Below are 17,347 nucleotides of genomic sequence, written 5' to 3'. Positions count from 1 at the left end.
GATGGGTAATAGACTTCTTAATCGACATCTCCCCCAGCTTCAGACTTTTAAAGGATGTGTGATCGCAGCAGGAGTCATATATTCAGTGCTGCTCTGTGCTCACAAACACCGTGCAGGAGCACATACTTTGCCGAGGAGTGTCTTGGTTGTGCGCTTCACTTCATTTAATTGCTGATTATTTGCTTTGTTTTGGCTGTTGTATCAAACTCCAATCCCTTTTTAGTGCAAGTGGCAGAGAGGCCAATGTGTTAAGCAGCCTCTTCCTGTTGAGGAAGCAGCAGGGTCTGGAGTGAAGCCAATGTGATGGCTGTAATGGATTCACGCAGACAAGTGGATTTCTGGGTCACCACGGGAACCTGGACGCAAATCCGACTCACCTACGGCAACAACAAAGGCCTGCATGTGTAAACCTTTGTTTACCGTGTCTCACGTTTTTGTTTTTTTTTCCTCTCTCTGTTCTTTTCTCTTCTTGCCTCACAGTGAACACTGATACAGAAACAGCAGTGGTGAATGTTACGTACGCAACCAAGGAGGAAGCTAAAGTGTAAGCAGCACAAAAAAATGTGATTGATAAAGACGAGGAAAGACAAGAATGTGTGACACAATAAATGCAGTCTGTTTTTTTAAGAAAAATGTATTATTGTGTTATTTTTTTTGTTGTTTGTTTAGTGGCATGATTAAAGTGTATCCATGAATGTATGTATGAATATTTTCATGTAAACTACTCCAAGAGGTTCCTCCAGATGATTGTATTAAAGGGCAAACACATGATAAGTTAAATATGAGGATGTCCATGTGGATAAAGATAATGTCCACACAAATGAGGCCTTTTTTATCCACATGGAAACATGCACATGATTGAAATTAGGTTTTAATTAACGCCTTCTAAAGTAAAGACTTCTCAAATGTCTTTTTTTAAAGCCTGCAACAGACTCTGCTAACTAGACAAAACAAAACTCTTTACAATTTATATGTTATGGCATTTTTCTTTAAAGCAACAATGCCAGAACCTTTAAAAGCCAGTTGATCTGTATTTTAAATGAATATAGTTGCTCAGATGATCTCAGCAGCTGTGTAATAGTTTTTATCCTAAATGTTTCCTCTGCTGACACTTTCTGCACCTCCTCCTCTTCATCCCAGAGCCATTGAGAAGCTGACAGGACACCAGTTCGACGATTACTCCTTCAAGGTGTCATATATTATGGACATGGACGCTGCTCCGCCCATCCAGGCGCCCCGGACGCGGCGCGGGGGTCGATCTTCTCGGGACCAGGGCACCCCTCAGCCCGGGCCGTCGGGGGGGTTCGGTTCTCCACGCCTCAGACAGGCCGACTTCCCCCTCCGGATGCTCGTGCCTACCCAGTTTGTTGGCGCCATCATTGGAAAGGAAGGACTCACCATCAAGAATGTCACCAAACAGACTCAGTCCAAGTAAACATCTTTTCATTTTATGGATTTCTAATCTTCCCAGGTTTTGTTGTAGAAATGTGTGCTCAGGTTAGATGTTTTTGTCCATTGCAACACAGAACAAAAACATTTCAGTAAAGCCAAAAATGTATAAAATAATAGCAGAGTTAAGAACTGAAAAAAGAACATACATTTAACTTTACATGTAATTGTTTTTCTGGTTATAGTTTCTTCTGTACATTTTTTGAATCAAATTACTTCTGAATACTTTCCTCCATTTTAAATCATTCATATATCGAAACACTCAGCTGGACTGGGAACAGTGTGCTATGACTTTTAGTATTTGAAACTTTTATATTGTTTAAATGTTTTAACTTTATTTAACTAAAAAATCCTATAGAAATACACTGAGACTTCTTTATTTCCCTTACAAACACTTTTCTCTGAAATCTGCTTCAACACTTTCAGCTACTTTTTTGCTCATTTTAATATCTAGCTACAGTTTTGCTACGTTTAACTTTTAGCTATATTTTTGCTAGTTTTAGCTTTTAACTATGGTTCTGCTAATTTATTCATTTAGCTACATTTGTGCTCATTTGAACTTATAGTTAATGTGTTGCTAAATTTTGCTTTTAGCCACAGTGTTACTGATTTTAGCTTCTATTTAGCTTTTTTTAACTTTACCAACTCAGTTTTGGCTTCTTCAACAAACTTCAGTCATTCGGCTCTTAAAATTGATGCTGCATTTTTTTGCAGAAAACGCAATTTCTCTAGTTTCCCCTAATGCTCTTTTTGCTGCTTTTCTTTTCCGTCTTTATAGCATAAGGAACATTTTGATGAGCTTGATGTTTTTATTTCATCTTTCAGGGTGGACATCCACCGGAAGGAAAATGCAGGAGCAGCAGAAAAACCCATCACCATCCACTCAACTCCCGAGGGGTGCTCCTCCGCCTGTCGCATGATCCTGGACATCATGAGGAAGGAGGCCAACGAGACCAAGATGTGAGCCTGCACTTCTGCACACACCAGCACCCCCAGACCTGCAGATAAATGTGCTGATCTGAAGCCTGAACATATACAATCCACACGGGGAGATTAGCTATAATGTCTGCAGGACTATAATCTTATCCTTTAACCTTGCTGCACTCCTTTTTTAATCTCACCGTGCCCTCTTCTCCAGCCTGGACCACTAACACACCGAACACAAGGAGCACACGGGCCAACACGTGATCACAGCTTAGCATTTAGGAGACCAGGACGGCAAATCTAATTGGGTTTGACACTTTTAACAAGACCCTGCACCTTTTGCAACTCTTTGAGCTCCTGTTTGCTTTAAGCAGCAAACATTAATCTCTTTGTCTGCTTTTGTTTGGATATGCAAGTAATTGGGTCAGCGTTTCCTTTATCTTGCATCCTAAACTCCTTTATTTGAGAGAAAATCGGAGCATTTAAATGTAAAAATGTAGCACAGTCTTTCATTTTAGCTAATATGAGGCACCGCGGAGCATCAGTGTTCTTTTGTCAGAGTTGCTTATTTTGTTTTTGATCATGCCTTGTGTTTGTGCACCAGTGTGCGCATTCACGTATTGTTTGACTGGAATACTTTTAGATGTGTAAAAGCTGTGTAATACACAGGAGCAGCTTTAAGAATTGGGTTTAATTTACTATTTTTGAGGACCTATTTTTCCACCCTGTGAGTCGGATGGAAGTTTTCCTGACCAGATTTTTCACGAGTCTTTTTACCGTACTAAAATTAGAATTGTCAAGCAAAAAAACGGAACATTTTAGGAGCAGTAAATCCACATTTGGGTAGTACCAGGGTTTCCTTTTTCAATTTATTTCTTGTCTAAACATAAGCTAAGCTGAACAACTGCTGGGTGAACATAAATATAGATACGAGTGTGGTGTCAGTCTTCAGATTTATCTCTTTCAGAGGCCGTGAGAAACAAAAAGGTATAAAATCATGCAGCTTTCATATAAAAGCTATATTACAAGTTTAAATATTTATTCAAATTAAACTGTTTTATGAAATTTAACTCTCATTTCTATGAAGACTCCTTGGTGTAGAAGGTTTTTTTTAATAAAAAGTGTTACAAATAAATCAGAGAAGTCTGATCCACCGCCATCAGCCAAAGCTGTAATCGTTCTCTCAAACCTCACAATAACATCCACGCCTCTGCAATGTGTCAACAAAATAACACTTCTCTGCCTCTCCTGGGCGCCACACCTGCAGAAATGAGAACGGTTGTCGCCGCCACCCTCCGCCCTGTGATTTCATCGAGTCAAGAACCAACCGAAACCCGAACCACCGAGTGTGGCCTCTGAACTTAGACAGCTGTCATACCCGCGCCCCCACCCCACCACACCCCACCCACACACACACACACACACACACACACACACTTCACCCCAAACTAACTTCACCCTGCAGGAAGGAGCTATACTTACAGATTACACACACACGTCTGGACCCAGGCCCAAAAGAAACCCCCAGCATCTGGTTACCCTCCACCACACCCCACCAAAACCTAAATCCACATTCACACCCTGCAATTGCCACACAAAATGAAAATATCGATAATGCTGAAATGACTCTCCTTTCCTTTCACTTAAACTGACAGTCGGTCTAATTTAGCTACAGGGAGTTAGATTAGGTGCTCACTTTCAGTTTAAATCTACAAAACAAAACTTTCTTTGATTTTTCACTTCTGATTGTAATGGTTGACAGATGTTTCTTTGTTTTAATTCGCAAATGCACATAGAAGCTACAAGTTTTTAGGACTTGAGTCTTTCTTCGTCTTCCTCAAATCGAAGACTTGAACATTAAAATTGTACAGCCATTTCTACTTCTTCCTGCCCATCATCAGCACTCCACAATATTTGAGGGTTATTTTAAAAGTCATGGAAAATTATCTCTATTAAATGCAACAACAGAAAATGTGACTCACCTTCATTTCTGCCCAAATTACACGGCTTACAAATTCTGTTTTTCCTCAAAATATTTTTAAATTTAGAAACCTCAGCAGCCAGAGACGAATACTTCAGTACAGACGCAACCTATGATTAAGTATTTTTTTATTCTAAAGGCATCCTTTGTTGCAGTCTGCCTAAAATTAGCCCCAATTTACATGTTTTCCCACCAAAGGTCTGTCTGTTGTATCGTGAAGATTTAGGATAACCCAACAAAAGGAGAAAAGTTTTATTTGTGAACACAAAATGACGCAAAAGCTCAGATAAAATCTGTATTTCTCCTTCTGTGCTGAAACACTTTCTGAGCTGTTGTATCTACAACAGTGTCTTGTTTCCTGTAAACAGGAGTCAATAAGGGATCATATGAACACCCAATCAAATTAAAAATCCTTCCAATTCCAGGAAAAGTACCTTCAAACTCCTTTCCTCTGGGAATTGGGAAGTAATTTTGAATTTATATGAACTAAACGTTTGATTATGGTCCCGTCTGAAAGGTGTCACTGTTTAATTTGTTCCCACCAAACAGACGGATATCTTTCCCCACCTTGGTTTTCTTATAGATCCGAATGTGATGAAGACGAGACATAGAAGCTCTTATATTTAAGCTCCTAAACTTGTGGGAGAGAATATGTTAAAAATCAAGCTCAGCAGCTGTGATGTAACAACATACTGTGTGAATAAATACAAGGCAGATTTCTTTTTCTTTTGTTTATCTGACATTTTAACTTAACTGATTGAAATTAGTGGATCACCTTGGGATTTTAAAAGTCTGGCTGCCTGCAGTTTGTTGTTTTTATTTTGTTTGCTGGTAACACTGACTGTCAGATCTTTGGTTACTGTCACAACAAAGCTGTAGGGAAAATTGGCATTGAAATGGGTTAAAGCTGATCTTTGACAGCATAAAGAAACAAAGCGTTTTGATTTTATACTAGGAGGACTTGTACTTGTCACCAGGTCAGCGTCACTTCTCGTTCTCATTAGTCTTTCTTTCTCCGTGATTTGATCTAATCTTTTAGTTTGTTTGTGTCTGAAGGACGGAGGACATCCCTCTGAAAATCCTTGCCCACAACAGCCTCGTGGGTCGGCTGATTGGGAAGGAGGGCCGCAACCTGAAGAAGATCGAGGAGGAGACAGGGACCAAGATAACCATCTCCTCGTAAGTTCACACGCCTGCAGTTGTACTAAAATTAATTTCATATCTAAACATTTAGACTTTTACTAATCATCACACAGACAGTAGTTTTCTCCCACTGCAGCCACGCCCTCCTTCCTGCGTGCTCATTAATCTCCCGACATGAAGTTTCACTTAACTGAGCCGTTAGAGGAGGATTTGATTGCAGCTCCTTCTCTCCAGGACACGGTATCAGAGAGGAGGTGATTACACCCCATTTAACAGACTGTGCTCACAAACCTTTGTTCGTTTAGAGCTAATGAATTGTTCTAAAGACCTAATGAGCCCAGAGAAATAGACACAGTTCCTCTGAGAAAAGCAAACAGTTCATCCAAAAAGACTTCTGAGCGTCTTCTCTGGCTGCTAAAAACAAAACAAGAGCTTCTGCATCCAAGGCCTAAAGATGTTTGTGTCTTTAAAGCAGTCAGAGAAAGTGGTTAGGAGTGCGATTGCTGCTTTGATTTTTATAGTAGAGTTGTATTTTCTCAGTCAACCTCAGGCCAGGGCACCTGCTGGGTAAAAAAAAAGGATAAGTAGTGCTAAGTGTGCCAACAGCTTTCAGGGCACAGACATTTATCTCCACGCTTAAATTTTTTTCTTTTTATGACATATTTAGCTTTTTCTGCAACTCCAATCTTAAATAAATTGGGTGAAATGTAAACAGAATGCAGTGATTCACAAAGCTGCGCCGTTATCTAAAAAAATAAAGAAGTCCATTTTTTTTTGGATAAAAATAAGGTGATTTTGGCGCCCCAGCTCTTATGGATCCGGGGTTGTAAATGTCTTCCTGCAGTGTTCTTTCTCGGATGGATGAATCCATTTTTCATGTGCTCGTGTCACCGTGCTGCTGTTCCCGCTCGACCTTGGCACACTTTTTGTTTTAAGGCTCACTTCGCACGGTCGTTCACAGAGAGGCTGTTTGCGCTCGTCATCCCGAGCACTCAGGCTGTGAAGAGACTTAGAAAATATCTGCACCGTGTGTCTCTTGAGGGGCTTGGAAGGGGGGGGGGGGAAGTCCACTTTATGTCAACAGGGTAATCTTAGTTATGGCTAGTGGAGTACGAAGTGCGTAAGTGTGAGCTTCGAACTTGCAAACATTTGCGCAAACCTCCAAGTCAAAATGGCTCTGGGAAGATCCCGGTGTCTAACTGGGCGCTAATAACATGCAAGAGTGTACAAACTACCCAAACATGAAAAGAAAGTTTTGATTTGATGCACTCAAATCAACATTTAATGGACAGATGCATGATGGGAGTGATTGTTTTCACTGCTGCTAAGAGGCAAAGGATAATGATTTTGTCTGTATTTGTGTCTTTTTTCTATCAAAATGTCTTTGGAATTACAGCACTGATTTTAATTAAACATTTATAAAATAATAACTAAATACACATCTACAGCTGATAAACCTTTGGAGCCAACCAGGTTCAAGATGGCCATCACAGCTGAGTGGCCTTAGCCTACACAAAATGGCTATAATTCAGTCATTTTACAGATTTTGTGCTAAAGTTTGGTGCAGTAGTAGCTGAGAGTCATTCAGGACACTTCAAGTGCTACTTAAAAATTTAGGATTACCTGTTGAAGTGAACCCTGTTGGGTCTACCTTCACTACCGACAAACATTTTGAGCCAACCTAATTTAAAATGGCTGCTAATTAAGATCAGTGCTCTCAGTTTGTTTTTTGCGAGGGAAATGCTGTCAAAATGTAAACCTTCTTTCCTTGAGTAGTTGTTCGGTGCTGACTTGTGTTTGTGTGCTGATCTGTGTTTCAGGTTACAAGATTTAACCATTTACAACCCTGAGCGGACCATCACGGTGAAGGGGAGCTTGGAGGCTTGTTGTAAAGCCGAGGTGGAGATCATGAAGAAGCTGAGGGAAGCCTACGAGAACGACATTGCTGCTATCAATGTAAGCGCCACCGCGGTCACCTTCTCGGTGGTTTGTGCTCCTGTGACCGTGAAGTGACTCACACGGACTGGCAGGTGAACGCCGCAGGATGATATCGCCTTCCCCTTTAGTGTGTGTTACCACCGGCATTAGCGAGACCTGCTCGGTAAAGAGATAACAGTAAACGATCGCTGATCAGCTCATTAGTGAGTCGAGTGTTTGGGCGCAGCATGCGTCTGTGCCTGGGTGTGCGTGCGAAGCCTCTGACTCACTTCCCCGCTGCGTGTGTCTGTGTTCCTGTTGTAACACACTGCGTTTCCCAGCATCCATCTGATATCTGTAGGCTGCTCTTTCACCCAGCTCCTCTTTCACACTCCACCGTGACATCAGCTGTGTTGCTGCCGCCGAGGTCGACCTCAAAGAGAAGCAGGAGGAATAGCACGCGTGCTTATTGTTAAAAAGCAGAACTGAGCTCTGATAAAGTGACTGCATTAATAGTGATGAAGCTCGTCAAGAGGAGCAGCTGTAACCCCCGCAGAGGCACTGAATATCAGCTTTCTTATTGATATATTAGTTTCAATAGTTTCCTCCTCATTGTGATTATTTGCTCCAAAACAATTACCAGGAAGTATCACTCAGCATGCGGTTAAATCGCTCTGACTCACACGAGTATTCTCGGCACCTGTCGGGCCGATCGGCGCCCCCACGCTGAGCCGATGGGGCCATCTAGCGTGGCACCGTGGATATTACACAAAGCTTTCAGGGATCGAGAAAGTCTTGAGATAACTGCAGCTTCCCGTCTCGTAACCTGATAAATTTTCTTGACTTTGAGGGCAGAATATAATTTTTTATTGGTTTAACAACAACTAAATGTAATTTATAAACCAGGAATTTCTAAAACACCAAAAGGAGCATCGACGACTTGGCTTTTAAAAAAAGAGTTCAGGGATTTTTAAGACAAATAACCAAAATTGTAGTTCTTGGTTTTTACCTGTTTACTTATTTACTTTACTGATCTGTTTATTATAGTGTAGAAAATGGAAGCAGAAAACTCTGGGCTTAAATGATTCCTCTTGTTTCCAGGAGGCTTTTAGCACAATACCCAGAATCTGTGTATTATTTAAAAAAAAAACATTTTTGTTTGTGATTTATGTTTGTTTAAATCCAGGGTTTATTATTATTTTAAAAATCCCAGAATAGATTTTAAATCATCTATTTTTTTTTGCAAATAAAAGTTAAATGTTGTTTTTCCTCTGAGCTTTTCCTCAGCTCCCTCTTACAGCAGGATACATGGATTCAAGGAGATCTAAATTCTTGGTTAATATCTGAGCTCCTTCTTTAAAGAGAAAAAAAAAAGACTTCTAATGATTTAAATCCTAATTGGTCAACTTTATCCTGACTGAGTTCATCCTTTTTCTCTCTTCTTCTGCACAGCAACAGGCCAACTTGATCCCAGGCTTGGGCATCTTCTCCTCCGGCCTGCAGGTGCTGCCCCCTGCTGCTGGACCACGTGGTGCAGTGCCCTCTGTGGTACCAGCAGGATACAACCCATTTTTAGTGAGTCCCCCCCTCCACTTTTTTTCCACCATAAAAGGTGTCAGGAGGAAACAGCGTTGGCTCAAGTCTTCCTTGCGTGATGTAGCGCACGCGTCGAATCGTGCAGAATTCCCCTCGTCTTCTTCGGAGATGAGTCAGTTTGTCTGTAAAACAAAAGTCTCCGCTCGTCGCCTGGTGAGGTCAGGCCTGAGTGGCGTGAGACACCGTGTGAGAATGCGTGCTTCAGAGTCAGAGTGATTCACCGTGAGCCCTTACCCTGAAATCCCCCCTCAGTAGGAGCTGCAGTTGTGTATGTTTGTGACTTTTTGAAGCGGGTGGGACCTTGTGTGTGTGTGTGTGTGTTGACGTGCCATCTGATCCGCTTGTTTTGCCCTTTTTTAGGGTCACTCTTCACATCTCGGCGGCCTGTACGGGGTTCCTCCAGCAAGTGCCATGTCCCACCAGCACTCAGTACGTTCTCAGCCACTGCTGCTGTGGTGATCAGTAACTTTCATCATTACTTGTATGTGATTCAGTCTGTTACCTAAACACCTCGTGAGCCGCTGGATGAATTTTGTTGAAAAACAAATCACTGGTTGTACATCTACAAGATTAACGTTTGGACTCAGCTTGATTCAAGATGGCTGCCACGGACGACTGACCTTAGAAAACACAAAAACTGCTTTAATTCAGCCAATTTTACAGATGTTGAGCTAAGATTTCACATGTTTGTAGCTAAAAGTCAATCTCAACATATGCTTTGACCAGGTCATCTCACTATACTGCATGATATCGTGGATAACATTTTTTTTCAACATTTGACCAAAATGGCTGCAGCTACGAAAGTCAGCAGGTGACATGCTGAAGTTATCTGCAAAAAAAGAAGAAAAACAGTCTCATTATGCAGGACTGTCATGAATCAATTTATAAATGAGATAACTGGAGTCAAAATAATAAGTGATTACAGCTTCTCAGTCAGCTTTCTCATCACCTAGTCATCAGGACACCACAAATATGTCTGGCTGACTTTACTACCCAGGGTTGTTCTGTGGTTCATAAGAATTCACTTTATAAACCTCAAGTACACGAGTGTTACCATGCTAAGAGAAACAAAAACACAGGGAACCATCCCTAACAGGAAATATTCCATTCAGACACAGCCAGAAAAGGATGTTTACCCAAAAAGTTGCTGTTTTTCTAGTGAGTTACATCAGCTTTTGTTCATTTCTGAGTGTTTTTCTTGTTTTTTTTTTTTTTTTTTCCTTTCAGCAACAGGCTCCAGAACAGGAGGTCGTCTACCTCTTTATTCCAACTCAGGCAGTCGGAGCCCTGATAGGCAAGAAGGGTCAGCACATCAAGCAACTCGCCCACTTCGCCGGCGCTTCCATCAAGGTGCATTTGCTCATGTCGATAACGCTTTGAGACTTAACGAGAAAGAAGAGAAAGGTGATCAGAATGATGGTAATCTGTTAGGTCGAGTCCACAAACACGCGATAAATGTGCTCCGAATTTTTAAAAGCTCCCCGGTTAAACAGATGTTAAGTTGGAAATGATTGCCGGCTGAGTCAGCAGCACTTCACTGACCGCAGCTGACGCAGCTTCCTTGATTAAAAAGAGGGGAAAGAAAATGACTCGAGAACTGAGTATTTCAGATTATATAACGAGAAGCAATTACTGGCTTGATTTTTGAAAGTGGATGTTATACATTTGTATTTATTATACAATATTTTACAACCAGGGGAATCTTGTCCTGATCTTGTCCTGATGTAAGATTCTAAGTGTTCAGCAATCCTGGGTCTTCTTTGCTGGATTGGAGCACATGTTGCTATCAAACCTGTATATACTGATAACAAACCCTCTTCTCTTTGGTTCGGAGGATGTGGTGTCTCGTGGTTTCCAAAAAGAATTTGTCTGAGCACAGAACAGTTGTCCACTTTGTCTCAGTCCATTTTAAATGAGAAGATGGCGGTGCTTCTGGATGGAGTTCACATATATCTTCTTCTTTGCCTGATAGAGCTTTAAGCAGCGTTTGTGGATGGTTCAGTGAACTGTGTTTACAGACAGTGATCTGTGGAAGTGTTCCTGAGTCCATGCAGTGATGTCCAGAACAGAATCAGACCTGATTTAATGCAGTTCTGCCTGAAGATCATCCAGTCATGACTTTTAGCCTTTTGTCCTTTGAACTCAAAGATTCCTACAAATTCTTGATTTTTTTAATGATATAAAGAACTATAGATGATGGGATATTCAATGTCTTCCCGATGTTCTACTGAGGAACATTATTTTAACACTGTTCCACGATTTTTAGACTGATGAACCTCTGTCCATCTTTACTTCTGACAGATTCAGCCTCTAAAATTCTCTGTTTATACTCAGTCCTCTGACTGACCTCTGACCGCTGAAGCTCATTTATTGTGAAATGCTCCTCCAGCTGTTTCTTATTTGTACCACTTATTTTTACAGCCTTTTGTTTCCTCCTGTCCTAACTTTATTTTAGATGTGTTGCTGCCATAAAAATCAACATTACTTAAGAGAAAAATTGTTAAATTTATTAGTTTAAATGTGTGATAAATCAATTATGTTCAATTGTGAACTAAATATGGGATTTGCAAATCATTTCATTTTGGTTTTAAATTTTGTACAACATCCCATCGTTTTCATCTTGCTGGATGATTGGGTTTTCGATGCCTTCTGTCTGTTTAGACTGGAGGAATTTAGCTGAAAGCTGGTGTTTTCACTCATCTCTGTACTTTATCTCCACATGTTTACTCCAGATTGCCCCAGCTGAGAGCCCAGATGTTACTGAGAGGATGGTTATCATTACTGGAACTCCAGAGGCACAGTTTAAGGTAAAACCAACTCAATGTGCAAGACGTTAAGAAGAAAAATCTTACTTTTCTTATCTAAATCATATTTGAGACCTGTGTACATTTATTTATAGTAAACATCAGTGGATCACTGTGTGTCCCCATCTTCCCCGGCCTCTCCTTGCCTCATACCCTCCTTTGTATTCCAGGCACAAGGTCGGATATTTGGGAAGCTGAAAGAGGAGAACTTCTTCTCAGGAAAGGAGGAGGTCAAACTGGAGACACACATCAAGGTTCCCTCGACTGCAGCCGGCAGGGTCATCGGCAAAGGTGGCAAGACGGTGAGCAGACGCTCTGTACTCAGTTCTAGTCAAGGCTGCAAAGGAGGTTCACACCTGATTAAACTTTATCCTTAGCTTTTTATCTGTAGCGTCGTCCTTGTCAAATGTCAGCCTTTTGTGTGTTTCGCTGAGGTAACCGTGATACGTTTACTGTCAGTGAGTAACGTCTGTGCTCTGTAAGTGAGGCCGGAGGTGAAATTGAAGGTGAGATCTTAATCTCTGGGCTGTGTGTCCTCGTTCCAGGTAAACGAGCTGCAGAACCTCACGAGCGCAGAGGTCATTGTACCGCGGGACCAAATTCCTGACGAGAACGACGAGGTCTTTGTGAAAATCAGCGGGCATTTCTTTGCCAGCCAGGTACGCAGGAAGTAAATGGGCTCAGTTGTTTGGTTAACAGGGGGAAGCGTGGCGAAAAAGTGCAGCCCTTGACAATAAGGTTGCAGTAAGAGGAGGTGACAGATTGTTAAAGTGGAAAAGACGTGCAAACAAATACATGAATTAAATGTGATGTCACACAGCTTAACACACTCAGAACAAAACATTAGACCATTCCGAAGTGTCCTCCTGAGCCCTGATCTAAATGCTATTGAACATCTGTGGAAGGAGCTGAAACGTGCAGTCTGGAGAAGGAACCCTTCAAACCTGAGAGCTGGAGCAGTTTGCATATGAGGAGTGGGACAAAATACCTGTGGACAGGTGCAGTCTCAGACAGTTATACAAATCAGCTGCTTGCAGTGGTTACCTAACAGGTTGTGCAACAAAATATTAAGTAAATGGTACCATCTGTCTGTCAAGGCCAGCTTTATTTATTTATTTTTTATAATAATTCTTTTGAATCAAAATTCAAAAGCAATATGTGATTTTTAATAGTTGGGTTTCAGTAAATCTTTCCTATTTAATTTGAAGGTATTTCAGTGACAATTGTGGGGCGTTTTTCTTTGAGGAGACGTTCAAACTAACCCATCCACGTCTGTATGTAAAGAAATTTTCTTCTTAAGTGTTCACCTTTCTCATAAGCTCCTGATCCCTCTCACAGACTGCACAGAGGAAGATCCGGGAGATCATTCAGCAGGTCAAACAGCAGGAACAGAAGCACCAGCAGGGCGCCGCCGTGTCACCGCATCACTCCAAGTGACCAGCGAGGTGGCTCCAGCGGGCACCAGCCAATGAATGTAGCCCTCCCAAATGGACAGAGACCTACCCAGACTAAGGCCAAGGCCACGGAGGACACACAGGGCTGACCAGCAGCACCGGGATCAAAACCAAAGAACTTCGCCGAGGGGGGAAACAAGTGAGAGCCAAAGGCTTGAGGGCGTTATGTGCACTGCCAGCCCTGCGAGAGCAGACAGAGCAGGAGAAACCGTTCTGATACAATAAAATCAAAAAGACCAAAAAAAAACCAACAAAAAAAGAAGAAGGTGGAAATGATTTAAAATTTGAAAACTGTTGACTTATAAGTTAAAAAACCGTTAAACAAGAAATATGTCGCCCTGCGTAACATTATCTCTTTAGTTGGACTAACATAGGCCTAACAGACAGATCGAACAAATACAACAGAAGTCTATTAACACGAGTGTACACGAGGCATTTTGATTGATTTAGTGAGTTAGAAACATGAGCGAGTGACAAAGGGCACCTCCTCCTTTAAGATAATTTAGATTGTGAGATAAAATATCCTTAGCAGTATTAATGCAGAGTAGAAACGTACACTGATACACACTGAGAGTATGCACTGTTATTTTTTATTTGGTCAAAATGGCAGTACAGCTAAGTGCAGTTTTTAATGTTTAGCTTGTTCAGGAGACGGGGCTGTAGCAGCCTCATGAAGCAGTTCCCCTGGTTTCTTTGCTGTTTAGGCAACTGAATTTAAAACAAAAAAAAAATCTCCCCTCTGAGTAAATATGATGAATGAGTTTTTGTAACAAGCCTGTGTGTGTGCCAACGCAAAAGATAATGTCCCTTTCGAATAGCTGTCCTTTTTTTCCAACCTTTTTCTGTTCTGTTAATTTCTGCTTCACTTTCTCGCCACTCTCTCGTCCGGCTTTGCATTTTTATTAGGTTACAAATATACCTTTTTTTTTTAGTTTGTAGCCTTTTGATGACATTGAACTGACTGCCACTTTTTGCTCAAAGAGAGGTAAAACACAGCAGAGGGATTTTATTTTTTACAGCTAGTTTCACACTCCAATGCTGTGCAAAGATGTCTAAATCCAAGCTTGTCCTGATATTTCCAAAAAAGGCGTTATCCTCGATAATCAGAGCAAAAATTGACGTCCTAAATATAAAAAAGAAAAACGGCGCACCTTTAGGTAAATGATTGTAATTTGCGCCGTCACACGCTTGGCCTTATGAGGACGTCATGAGGGCCAACACACGATGTGAGCTGAGGGCCCAGAAGGGGGTTAGAGTTGAAGGGGAGCGGCAGTGAAAGGTCACGGGGTTAGACGATGGTGGGAGGGGGGGCACCGTATGACCTGTGGTACACACACCACCGCAATCGTGACCGCGTTTGGCTTCAACCCTCTCTTGTCAGGGAGTTTTCTAAAAAGAAAGAAAAAAAAAATCAAACAAAATGGCATGACAGCTGTGAATGTACAATATGCAGCCCCCCTTTTTTTTCTTTTCTTTTCATTTTAGAAAACATCACCCCTGCCGCGTCCAGCGGGCCGGCCCAGCTGCACACGACACACAGATTGTCATCCTCACGCTTGACCTTCTCACTTATCGTGGCTTTAGTTTGCTCCGGCGAGCCTCGCTGGACTTCGCAGGCCACGGTGTCCTCTTGTGCTTTATGTTGGAGGCCGTGGAAGCTTGTTGCCTTATTTTCGTCCCCTCTCAGACAGACATCACCCATCAGCTTCATCTTCCAGACGAACGGTTATTGCCAATTCGCACAGCTTCCTTTGCGCGTGTGTCTGCCTGTGTGAGTGTGTGTTCGCATATGTGTGTGTAAATATATATAAAAAAAAGAGAGAGTAAAAATAATATTTATGAATCTATTTTTTTCCTATTTTGTGATGAGATCTATTGATAAGAAACAAAAAAATTAAAATCCTTTCCTTTTTTTCCTCAGTGGGACACTGCCATATTGTTTTGAAGGGAAGTGTTTATTTTCTTGAAAACTAGACTATGAATAATATTATAAAAAAACCTGAAAAAATAGGAGAGAAGTAAAGTGAACCACCGCGTTAACTTTGGACAGGATGTGAACAGTGCGCATGTCAGTATTGTGATCTACCTCAGGCTTCAGGGTACCTCAGTCCAATCTTTCATTTCCCCTTTTTGTATGCCTTGTTAACTGATCATTTTGAGCGTTTTGAATTTTCTTTTTTTTTAATGAAAAAGAGAAGAAAAGATCTGCAGTAATCTCTACACTCTTTCAGGTCCAGCCGACTAGTGAAACCTTGTAAACCATACTGTTGAACTGTGTTTGCCTGGACGCCAGGCGACCTCTGAATGATAACACGTCAACGGATTTCCAAGTCCATTTTTAAAAAGGAAGGAAAAAGCAGGATCTTTGGGGTACATACCCGCCCGATGTGGTTCTGAATGTGGATGTCGTGTACTGATTTCACCATCAGAAAAAAACAAAAACAAACAAAAGATACAGAAACTAACCAACTATACCTCCTGTTTTTTTCCCAACTTCAGGTTTTTTAAAACTGTACATGAAAAAAAAAAAGATAATTCACAACAGAACTTTATATCAACCTAATCTTACCAGCATAACAGCATAATCCGGGGTTGATTTGAAGAAAACACAAAGCTGCAAAAACACACTGACAGGACCCCCTGAGCGTGGTGTAAAACCCTCGTCTTCTGTGCAGAATGTAAACACCTGTAGTCGTTAAAATGTCACTGTGTGCAACAAGAAAACTGTATATCTGTAAACATGTACAATAGACTCACACATAACTGCATTGTTTTCTGTCTCTCTTTAACGTCGGTGGGAAAGTTTAGAGCGCCGCAGCTTTTCCTCAAACCGACCTCTAAACTCGGCTTCCCATCGATCTGCAGATGTTCTCTTTTGATGTGCTGTACATTTCAGAATCACCTCTCTGAATCCATGGCTGACATTAGTTACTAAACCTAGGGCAGAAACGACATAGTGGAAGTTAGTTTTTGTCTTTTTGGGGGGGCTTATTTTTGACTGTTGAGAGTCGGTTTGTACTTTATGGAGACTTTTGTCATCAGATGAGGTGGATCATTTTTGTCCCAGTGAACACAAACTTGCAGTTCTTAAAAAAAAAAAAAAACTTCATAGAAAGGTCTATCAAAGTCACACAATGCCTGAGGCTGTCAGCAGCCTCCCCACAGCCGGTACAGTACCTCATACACTGATGATGAAAGCTCACCAGACTTGATTCAAGTACACTGACCTTACCTAAATGCAGTACGGTGCTTCGATTTGGTCGCCCGACTCCTGCGGTGGTCGAGCATGTGTTGGAGAGAAGCGGCTTTTCATTGTAGCACTGAAAGTCGTGGTTTTCGTCTCTTGATCTTTTCGTCTGGATAGGTTTTTCCTGCGTTCTCAGACCTCTGTTTCTCTTGTGTTTTTGGCTCTTTGTAGGCACAGGTTTCCCTCTAAGCTGGTTCAGTTTCACTGCAGTGTTGCTAGAATAACACCCTGAGGTGAAGCCTTTTCTTTTTTTTTTATTCATAAGGATTGGTATTTTTTTTTCTTTTTTTTTTGGTTTTGTGGGGTGTTGTTAGGCATTAATTTTCAGTATCAGAAAACCACAACTGCACACATCACTAAGAGTGTACACTGTTAGTCATATCATACAGTGATTGAATAGCTATGCCTTCCTTTTGTCTGGTTTTCTCGCCATTTTCACCGATTAAACGATGTAGTCTGGAGCAGTAGATTGGCATTCATAATATTCACTAGATCACTACCAGTAATACTAGTTATTAAACTGTGGTGGAAAAAATATCCTAGCTAGGACTTTGAACAGGTATTGGAATTGAAATGGGAGGGAAATGCAAAGTTAAAAACAGCTTTTTGACAAGTTGAAAGATTAACCCAGGCCTGAAAATAAAAAAAAAAGTTGTTCTGCCTTTGGGAGCAAACAGAGGTGATTCAACATCATCCAAAGCATCACAAATCAGGTGACGAAGGATTTAATCTGGTCAAATATATGCAGAACCACTGCAGTGTTTTTATTTTTGTCCGATCTTATTAAATGCAAAGCATTGCATGATATTTATGCAGGCGATCCGGTTTGTAC

At 41.3% G+C, this 17,347-nt stretch overlaps 1 protein-coding gene across 3 annotated transcripts in view; it reads left to right on the top strand.

Annotated features, from left to right (window-relative positions):
* The window catches only part of igf2bp2a (insulin-like growth factor 2 mRNA binding protein 2a), a 50,589-nt gene extending 33,405 nt beyond the window's left edge, over positions 1-17,184 (top strand). For 2 of the 3 annotated variants that reach the window (XM_017424446.3, XM_017424447.3), the window contains exons 5-16: positions 481-544; positions 1,141-1,431; positions 2,275-2,409; positions 5,411-5,533; positions 7,318-7,453; positions 8,867-8,989; positions 9,371-9,439; positions 10,238-10,360; positions 11,743-11,817; positions 11,985-12,116; positions 12,360-12,473; positions 13,153-17,184. In XM_017424446.3, coding sequence (XP_017279935.1) covers positions 481-544; positions 1,141-1,431; positions 2,275-2,409; positions 5,411-5,533; positions 7,318-7,453; positions 8,867-8,989; positions 9,371-9,439; positions 10,238-10,360; positions 11,743-11,817; positions 11,985-12,116; positions 12,360-12,473; positions 13,153-13,251 — 1,484 coding nt within the window. In that variant the 3' untranslated portion in view covers positions 13,252-17,184. The remainder of the gene's footprint in view (positions 1-480; positions 545-1,140; positions 1,432-2,274; positions 2,410-5,410; positions 5,534-7,317; positions 7,454-8,866; positions 8,990-9,370; positions 9,440-10,237; positions 10,361-11,742; positions 11,818-11,984; positions 12,117-12,359; positions 12,474-13,152) is intronic. The other variant, XM_037976142.1, reaches the window with a different exon arrangement.
* Positions 17,185-17,347: the final 163 nt, after the last annotated feature.

Source organism: Kryptolebias marmoratus, linkage group LG6 (assembly GCF_001649575.2).
Source record: "Kryptolebias marmoratus isolate JLee-2015 linkage group LG6, ASM164957v2, whole genome shotgun sequence".
Classification (NCBI taxonomy): Eukaryota; Metazoa; Chordata; class Actinopteri; order Cyprinodontiformes; family Rivulidae; genus Kryptolebias; species Kryptolebias marmoratus.
The sequence above is the reverse complement of the archived record's forward strand: the minus strand, read 5'-3'. Positions and strand labels throughout refer to the sequence as shown.